Source organism: Terrapene carolina, unplaced genomic scaffold (genome assembly GCF_002925995.2).
Source record: "Terrapene carolina triunguis isolate 2854851 unplaced genomic scaffold, T_m_triunguis-2.0 Scaffold165, whole genome shotgun sequence".
NCBI lineage: Eukaryota > Metazoa > Chordata > Testudines > Emydidae > Terrapene > Terrapene triunguis.
This window is the reverse complement of record NW_020664516.1, coordinates 1,777,740-1,787,362: the sequence shown is the minus strand read 5'-3', so window position 1 is coordinate 1,787,362 and position 9,623 is coordinate 1,777,740. Positions and strand designations below refer to the sequence as shown.

At 62.5% G+C, this 9,623-nt stretch overlaps 1 protein-coding gene across 1 annotated transcript in view; it reads left to right on the top strand.

Moving 5' to 3' along the window:
- The first annotated feature begins 3,566 nt into the window (after positions 1–3,566).
- The window catches only part of LOC112119565 (C-type lectin domain family 18 member C-like), a 28,232-nt gene continuing 22,175 nt past the window's right edge, over positions 3,567–9,623 (top strand). Inside the window, exons 1-2 of the mRNA XM_024218268.3 lie at positions 3,567–3,696; positions 4,958–5,049. Coding sequence (XP_024074036.2) covers positions 3,567–3,696; positions 4,958–5,049 — 222 coding nt within the window. The remainder of the gene's footprint in view (positions 3,697–4,957; positions 5,050–9,623) is intronic.

Genomic DNA, 9,623 nt, shown 5'->3' with positions numbered 1-9,623 from the left:
GGGCCTGACACGCCACTGGGCTATGGCAGCCTAGCATTGGTGCCAACGGAGCCATGCCAATCACAGCGGCTGAGGAGCTGCCTGGCATTTCTTTTAGAGGCGACATTAGCTTCTGGGGCACAATTCTGCAGCAAGGGGTGGATTCTTTGGCAAATGCTGCAGCTTCGGCGACCTGCAGTGCCTGGGGCCCTGGCTAAAACAGGTCACCGTATGGACACGGACGTGTGGCAGTGCCTGCTTCATGTCTTCCTTCTCTTCACACAGCACTGCGGCTGGGAGCTGCTGCAGTGGAATTGGTTTTCCCCGGGAGAATTAAGAGGAAGGAGTTGGTGATTCAAGGTGGGGCAGGGCATATCTGGAAGGTGTGTCATCTACAGCTCGTAGAACCCAGGGGTAGGAGTCAGGAGTCCTGGGTTCTATTCCCGGCTGTGCCACTGACTGACCGCATGGCCTTGGGCAAGTCACTAAGCGCTCTGTGCCTCAGTTTCCCTATCAGTAAAATGGATTGATAATACCCACTGACGTAAACAGCATTGAGATCTTCAACGGCAAGGCACAATGGTCCTCGCAGTGGGCACAGTGTGCCAGGGTGTAATGGAATACGCAGGGTAGCTGCATTCTTCCCTTGTAGAAGGGCACTGGGCAGGGCGCCGTGCAGCTGTCTGCCCAGGGGTAACAAAGCTGCGGGCGAGGTCTGAGCCTGATAGGGACAGCAGTGGAGTTTCCCTATGGTAGAGAAGCAGCTGCACTGAATGTTACAGGCCCCGGACACACAGGCTGGTTCTCGCCGCTAGACATGGCTGTGGCCTAGCGCCGCCACGCGGGGCTCCCAGCAGAACTGCTCGCTTCATGACCCTGTCACCAGTTGTTTGTAGCCACTCCTGCTGGCTGGGAGCCCGGGAGCCGCCCCGCGGTGAGTAAAGTCCCGAGGTGACCGGCGATGGTGGCTCCGGGTCTGAGAGATGTGCAGAGTATTTTAGAACAGGCAGTCACGTGGGCAGCTGGGGCTAGACCCCCGGGTCCCGCCCACCACCCCTGAGCCAGCCATTGGCAGCCCTCCTGTGCACTGGTGGCCCCCTCGTCCCATGCTGTGGGGAACCCCCTGCAGCATGCGGGCAGGTCCAGAAACGGGCAGGCCCCCGGCCCCATTCTGCGGCAGGATGCCCACGCGTCTCTGCCGGCCCTGCGTTCCCAAGCCTGCCATGGGATTGCCCGTGCTTGGTGGAGATGCAGGGCCATTTGCTGCCTCTCAGTCCCTGGCCCCTGGCGGGCCATCAGCCTTGCTCTGTGGTGCTGCTGGGGCCAGTCTCGCTGTGAGATGCCCTGTCTGCAGAAGCTGGCTCCAGCCCAGCAGGTGTTGATGGGCAGTGGATGAGGACACAGGGGGTGCAGCTCCCATGCCAAGGCAGGAGACCTTATTGCGCAAGGAAAGTCCTGCTGAAGACCCTCCTCCGATGAATTTAGCCTAGAGCCTGCCTGGAAACACCCGGCTACCCCGTGCTCGCGAACGTCCTGCATTGGCAAAGAGCTCCTGGGGGAAGAGTCAGCCCTTATCACGGTTACACCGACCACCCTGCACGCAGCGCCACCTACCCCTTGCTGCTGTGTGGCCTCCTCAGCTCTCCCGGCTCTGGGCTCTCTTCCAACCTCGCTGGCCATTGTCCCCTTCACAGCACCTCCCCCCCCCCGTTGGTGTCCCTCAGGGCTCTGAACCCGTCCCTTCCCGTCCCCCCAGCTCCCACCTCCAGGCAGCCTCCCCCAAACCGGCTTCCTCCCCTCCCACCGCAGGCCCTGCATGTCCCACCGCCTTAGCCCCAGCACAGAAACTCTCGTCTTCCCTCTCAGCCCGGCTCCTCTGCCACCTGCTCCACCCCCGGCAGCTCCCCGCCTGCCTCACTCACGGGGAGGCCGTAAGGCTGGAGAAGCCGACTGGCCGGCCCAAGGGAGCCCAGGGTTCAGATGCAGCTGCTCCGACGTTCCCAGGTGCCGGGGTGTGGAAGGCCCAGTGGTAGTGGGTGAGGGGGTGCCCCAGGGGCTCAGCGTCTCTCCTAGTCCCCCACCCCGATAATCACAGCACCTTGTGATCGAGGCCCCAGGCTGGGATTCAGGAGACCCAGCTCTGCGTGGCTTGCCCGCGAGACGCTGGGCAGATCACGGAGACCAGCGTCTTCAGTGGTGGCCTCTGACTCTGGGGCGCCAGTTCCCTGAGGGCAGCCTTGGTGGCTGGTGCACAGCACCGCTGGGAAGTCAGGCCCTCAGCGGCTCCTCCCGCAGCCAGTGGAAATCTCAGGGGTACTGTAGCCCCATTGGGCCCCTTCTCTCCTTGTGCCTCCATTTCCCGTCAGATTCCCCCTCCCATGGCGACGGGGCAGCTTCGTTCTCCAGCGTTTGGGTGGGCTGCCGAGCCCGCTGGAAGCAAAGGATGAGGGGATAGTTATTGCTTCCAAAGAGCCGGTGCTGTGGGCCAGTGGCCTGGGCTAGGGCTCAGGAGATCTGCATGCTATGCCAGCTCAGCCGGCCTGCTAGGCCCCTTCCCCGCTCCATGCCTCAGTTTCCCCTCCCACCCTTTGTCTTATTTATTTTGCTTGTAAGTGTAACTCCAGTGGGCAGTGTGTGTTACAGCACCCCGCCCGTGCTGAGCCACACAGGATGTGACTCCCAAGGATGGGCTGAATTCCCTGCCGCGTGTGGAGTGCGAACCAATTGCTGGTTGGCAGCCACCCTGCGACGTGTCCCTGGGGTGTCTGCACAATGGGCATGTTATTTTAACAGATTCTTCCCTCGTCCCAGCAGAGCCGCCCCCTGGCCTGCAACTGGCCTTTTCCCTAGTAACCTCCCTGGCCGCTTTCCCAACGGTGTAAATTACGGCTCCAGCACGTTTAATTGATGGGGCAAAACAGGGGCGGGGGTGAGGCTCCCAGGAAACAAACCAGCCCATCTCCAGCATGGACGGGTCTGACATGGGTGGGAGTTGAGGGCCCTCAGCCCCTAGCAGGACCATGATAAGCCCCATCCCCTCGAGTCACCCAACTAGTCCCTGACGAGAGCACGGGAGGGGTGAGGGAAGGGGGAGGCTCGCACACCCTGCGGGGCGGGTTGGTGGTAAACGAAGCTGCATGAGCTGAGAACAGCGCAGCATAAAGCCAGCTGAGATTCCCATTCATTAATCCGCCCCTTTGGAATGTTCCCCGGCCCAATCAGCCTGCCCCCGCGCGGCTCTACCCGGAGAATAACGCTCCAGTGATCACCGGGGCCTGCGCAGCGCCAGGGCTCGGGCCGGGGGGGCCTGTGCGGGAGGATTGCACAGGAGCTGTCTCTCCTTTCATGCCAGCGAGCGGTTGGCGGAAGAGTCTGGACAGAGCCATTACTCACCAGTCCCCCTTTTGTTTAACCGCCCAGCAGTGCTTGTCTGAAGTTTTGAATAGGAGCAAAACTTGGAAGCCGCCAGAGAGAGACACATCCCGGAGCCCGGGCTGCAGGAGCCCAGGATAACTGCGTGGCACAACACTCCTGCTTCATGGGGATCCGCCCCTTAACCTGGGAGAAGAGAGCCCAGAGCCATCGGAATGAAGGATAAACGGATGCCAGCGTGCCTGCTCTTGGCACTGGCCTGCAGCTGGCTGGGCTCTGCTTTGGGGGAGTTCCCGGTACACCAGCACCCTGAGAAGCTGCCCCCCCTGGTGCCGCTGCAGCAAGGTAACTGACAGATTCCACTGAAATAACTGACTAAGGGGCTGGGCAAGATTTTCCAGCACCAGCTAAGCTGGTTGTGGGGGGCACATATCTGATCTCGGACCTGAGGCTGGGGGAGCCCACCAATATATATCCTTGCAGCCAGTGCTGACCCTGTGCTCACTACGCCTCCTGGTGCACCCTGTGCCTCTCCGAAAGCCGAGGGGAGCTGAGGACACTCAGCACTCTCCAGCATCAGGCCCTCACCCTGCTGGGCCAGGTGGTGTGAATCGGCGCAGCTCTGGTGGCCCTGTTTACCCCAGCGAAGGGTCTGCACACTGAGGTTAACGGATCGTTTGTTGGCGGGAGGGAAGGTCTCGGAGCTGCTGAATGTAACATCTGTAGCTGACAAGCGAGCGTCCAAACCTCAGGCCGGCAGAGAGGAAGGGGAAATCCATTCCCTCGCGGGGGGAGTCAGGGCACGGCCAGGGTTTATCCAGGCTGGAGGAGAGGCCCCAGCCTGTCTCTCCCCAAACAGATCATGGGTTTCAATAATTTTGCAATCTCTTTGCTCCCAGGGTCTGATTGCCACATTGCAGGGCAGTTAGCCACATGGCCAGGCCCAGTCCAGGGGGCCACAACCGGGGCCAGATTTTTTACCCAGCAGGTGCCAAGAAAAAGGGAATGATTTTCTAACGGGTGCTGCTAACCAGGTGGAGCCGGCCTGCCAGGACTCTGCTTTGTGCCTGAGCTACAGCAGGGATACAGGGCTCCCCCGGCCTTTCCCGTCAGCCCCCCATGTACGTGTGGGTGACCCCAGAAACGCCCCAGCAAACATGCTCCAAGTTCTCCCTTTTCTCTAGCTATTCTCCCCCGCCCCACCCCCCTTTCCTTGCCAGAGCCTGGGGTGGGTCGCCCTATTCGTACCCAAGCAGCGAGACGCCCGGGCTGGCTCTGGAGCGGGTGTCACTGGCTCGCAGGCCTGGCCCGCTTTGTATTCCGCTAAAAGCCAGGCTTTCTTCTCTCCCCTTATCACCATGGAGACCCGTCTCCCTTCCTTGGCTGTTTGCAGGATTACTCCAGCCGGGGGCCGGGGCCCGGCTTGGCCTGGATTCCTGAGCTGCGGCTGCTGGAGGTGGCCTGGGCAGGGAGGCTGCAACTCCTGGAGTTGACTGCGGGTCCCCAGCTCAGCCATGGTCTGCTTGGGGCCGGGGGGTTGGGATCTGGGCCTTTGCTCATCTCGAACTCGTGTTCCCCGACTCCCTGCTTTGCCCCCCCTGCCCAGCTCCAGGCTTGAAGGAACGTTTCCTGCTGCTTTCGCTGCACAACAAACTGCGGAGCAAAGTCCAGCCGCCCGCTGCCAACATGCAGAGGATGGTGAGTCCCCCTCTGCCTGCCTGCTCGCCCCCAGCCCCACGGGTCAGACGCAGCAGGGGCCCGGCAGGGTCCTGGGGATGGGCTGCTGGTGAGGGAGACGCTCTGCGTTGATCACCCCGTCGATCTCCTCAGGGGAGGGGAGGGTGCGACTGCACTTTGGGGGATCCCGTGGAGAATGCAGGGGCCAGATCAGCCCCTGGCACTGGGCGACGGCTGAACCCTTCTGGCTAGTGCTCACGCCCAGAGTCCCAGGGTGGGCTGTCCATGCCGGACTGCTCTCTCCCCATTCCCTGTCGGGCTCTGCTCCGCCCAGGCCACACGGCAGCGCGGAGCATGAGACAGAGCTGCACGGTGGACCTGGAACTCCTGTCGGGCCCAGGGACCTGCCAGTCTGGGGCCTGGGTGGGGGCGGGCGGGGCATGGCTGAGCCCTGGTGTGGAGCACGGACAGGAATCAAAACCACCACCACCACCCCCCGGCCACAATGCACGGGACTCCACGGAGACATGGCTGAGTGCACAAGGTCCAGGGCTCGCTGCTCACCTCCCTCCGCCCCATTGAACCCACAGCTCCAGGCCAGGCAGGGCAGCAGAGAGCCAGGGCCAACAACTGAAAGAGGGAGGGTCTCTGTGCTTAGGGTTACCAGATTTTAATAGTCTCAAAAGAGGACACTCCACGGGGCCCCGGCTCCGCCCCAACTCCGCCCCTTCCCTGCACCCCCAGCCCCACCCCAACTCCACCCCGGCCCCGCCCCAACTCCGCCCCTTCCCCAAAGTCCCTGCCCCAACTCCGCCCCCTCCCCTGAACGCCTCGCCCCCTGCTCCTCCCCCTCCCCTGCTTCCCACAAATCAAATGTTCGCGGGAAGCCTGAAACAGGCAGGCAGCAGGTAAGCTGGGACTGGGGCTGGGGCGCGAGGAGGCGTGGCCCAGTCCGGCCCCCCCGGCCGAGCGGCTCCCTCCGGTGGCCGGCCCCGGCCAAGAGGCTCTGGCCCCGGCGTCTCTGGCCCGGCTCGGCTCGGGCTCTGGGACGCCAGCCCCGGTTCCAGCCGAGCGCGCCGGCCCCGGTCCCAGCGGCTCCGACCTGGCTCGTCTCGGGCCCTGGTTCCGGCCGTGCGGCTCCGGCCCGGCCCCGGCCCTGGGCGAGCAGCGCCGGCCAGCAGCCGAGCACCCCCAGCCCCGGTCCCAGCAGCTCCGGCCCGGCTCAGCTCGGGCCCCAGTTCCGGCTCCGACCCGGCCCCGGCCCTGGCCGAGCACCGCCGGCCCCAGCGGCTCCGGCTCTGGCCCCAGCGGCTCCAGCCCGGCCCCAAGCCCCACAACCCCTCCCGATTTTCCCGGACATGTCCGGCTTTTTGGAATTTCCTCCCGGACGGGGATTTGAGGACCAAAAAGCCGGACATGTCTGGGAAAATCCGGACATATGGTAACCCTATCTGTGCTGCATGGTGTGTCCCCCCCTCCCCGCCCCCTTCAGCTACCACAGACCCCCCTCCAGAGGGTCTAGCCCCTTGGCCAGGAGGGGTGACCTTCCCTAGGGGGCCCCACACAGCCTTGCCCTCTGCAGCCCCTTGCCAGCACCAGCTCTCTGAACTGATTCCCTGCCCACGGTCACCTCCAGCTTGTGCCACCGGCCCACACGGCTCCTGGCAGCGCAGTCGGAAATAAGGCTGCACATTTCAGACCAGCCTGTTGATCAGCCAGATACCACGGGTGCATTCATGCGCAACCTGGAGGGGTGACCCTGCTCAAAGTGGTACCAGGACACACACAGAGAGACACACACTCACAGACACACAGAGAGTCAGACACACCCACAGACACCCACAGACCAACAGACGCACACACACACACACCCCAACAGACAAACACAGAGACACGCAGAGATCGACAGACAGACACCCAAAGACGCACACACATAGACAGAGACACACACAGACACACACACACACACAGACACCCACAGACTGACAGACAAACACAGACACACACAGAGACAGACAGAGACCAACAGACACACACACACATAGACAGAGACACACACAGACACACACACACTGTCTAACAGTGACTCCAGAGCAGAGGGGCTCGGGTAGCAGCTAGCGAGGTCGTTCTCTCCACCTGCAGCCCTGCAAACTCAAGCTAGCTTCGTTCCCAGGCTGAATACACTGAATGTTGCAGACAGCCCCATGGACCATGGACTCGGCTCCCTCCCGTGGCTGGCCCGGCCCCGTGGGACAAAACAGCAAACCCGTCTCAGTCACTCAGATGGGGGCCTCACTCTGGGTCCCGGGGAGCATGAGGATGCTGGTCCAAACTGCATGCAGCATTGTGTGTCTTCCCCTCCCACCTCCCCGACAGCACAGGAGCTCACTGATGCCGTCACTGCTTGAGCAGCTCCAGTGAAGCAGGGTGCCAGGGCAGGGCTGCAGCTAGCCGTGGTCTCCAAGGGAGCCATGGGGGGAGCCATCCACTTTGGGGATGGCTTTTCTATGGGGGGCACCCTCCCTCCAGCCAGCAGGGACAAAGCCCCGCCCGGAAGCAGAGAGCCCTGCCCCACCCCCGTGGCTTTGAGTCTGACTGGGGACAGTCTGGTCCAGAGGTCTGCCCGAGGTGGTGCTGGCCTCCCTCAGGGAAGTTCGGCGCTGGCCTGTGTCTAGCCCCCAGGATGGTCCCTGTCTACCAGCACATCTGGGGTCAGAACGCTGGGCCTGGTGCAGTGGAGTGTCTAACATCCACCTCCACGGGACCCTGCAGACGGGCACTGTCCCGGTGCATCCCGCTTCCCTTCTCCTTCCTCTGCAGTGCCAGGCCCATCCCCCCTCTGGGTGGGACATGGGACTAGGGGCCTCTCAGGCTGGTCCCATGGGGCAGGAGGCGGGCCCAGGTGGAGCCCTGGGCTGACTCCGTGGGAGGTAAGGCCCTGCCAGCAGGAGGGAAATGACCCATGGTACCTCAGCCGCTTCCCCTCAGCCGGCTCAGCTGCTAGCGCAGGCTGAGTATGTCATTTGCAAGCCCTGGGGCAGGGAGCTGGGTGCCCGGGGCACTGGCTGGCAAGGGTGAGGTCGCACCCGCCTGGCAGCTGATTTGTCCTTACTGAAAAGCAAATATTCTCTCCCCCTGCGCCAGGGCGTGGCAGGCCCAGCAGCAGCAGCTGCAAGCTGCTTTGGCCCCTCGCTGGCGTCCCAGCACTGCCTTTGCCCGGAGGCAGAGGAGTCCGAGCCCAGCGCCCGGGGTTTTATCTGGAGGGGGCTCAGAGACCCGGCGGGGCTGGATCCGAATGGTGCCACTGGTCACTAAGGGACAGATTTTCACGAGCCCAGCACGCTGGGTGCTGAGTGCTTGTGAATCCGGCCCTAGGTCTATGATGGGCCAAAGCAACCCCCGACCTCTGGGGAGGCTGAAATCTGGCTCCAACCCCCTATCCCTTGCCTCCCCCTGCCCCTCAGCCACGGTGCTGCTTGGGGCAGCCAGGGGTGAGTGGGCCATGGGCAAGGAGTGCGTGGGGGCTGCGGGCACTGGGACTGGCACAGCTGGGCAGGCCAGGGCAGCTCTCTGGAACAAAAGGCCATTAATCTCCTTGTCCTCCCAGCCTGGCACCTCGTTAGCAATAATTAACGGAGTTGGTTTAACTCAGGCAGCGGGAGGGGAGGTTTGAGTGGTGAGTGGGTGCGGGTGCTTTACGGCTGGTTTCTTCAAGGATAATAAACTCCCCCAGCTCTCCACATGGGTCTGGGGAGGAAACGGCCTTGTCATCCTGAATGGCTCAGCATAAATTCACAGGGCACCCGGAGGCGACCACGGGCTGTTTCAAATGTCGCACAGGCCACACTGCTCAGTCTGTGCACGTGGGTCACGGGTGGGTCCAGCTTCCATGTAGAAACAGGCCGGCAAGGGGCCCCAGGCCGGAGCGGTGCTGTCCCTTTAAGGGTGCACGGTGGCATCTCATGGCCCGGTGACAAGCTAGCAGGAGCCAGGCAGCTTTAATAGGTGGCTTTGTTCAGCCTGATCCTATTTGCATGGCAATCGCTGGGAGTTTTGCCATTACTCTCAACGCTGGCAGGAGCAAACCAGCGAATAGCTTGGCTGTTTGCTAGTGGTCATTTAACCGAGCTGTTGCTAAGAAACGAAAATTGCCGCCATTTTTGTGGGGCCTACCAAAACAAGCATCTGGGCTGCTTCCCCTTCTGGCTGTGCCCGGGGGGATGCTGAGCCCAAATCTGCCATCACCTAGGATGCACGAACCAGGAAGCTAACGCGCAGCTGGGTGATTCTTAGCATTGCCAGCCCCTAGGGATGAGCAAGAGTGTCGGGGAACCATGCCTTCCCAGCGCCGAGGAGAGGGGCGAGGAACGTGGCGGTTCCCCAGGATTTAGTCCACGGCTGGCCCTTTAAAACCCCTGCGGCTCTGCATGGCAACCTCCACTGACCAGCACTGTGCCCCCGGAGGGCTCAAAGGGCCAGAGCTGTACTGAGCAGGCGCGGTTAACTCCCGACGCTGTGTCTCCCCAGTGCGCTAGGGCTGCCCTGCCCTCCGTCCCTGAAGAACTGCCCTGCTTGCCACCCTCATCCTCGAGGGC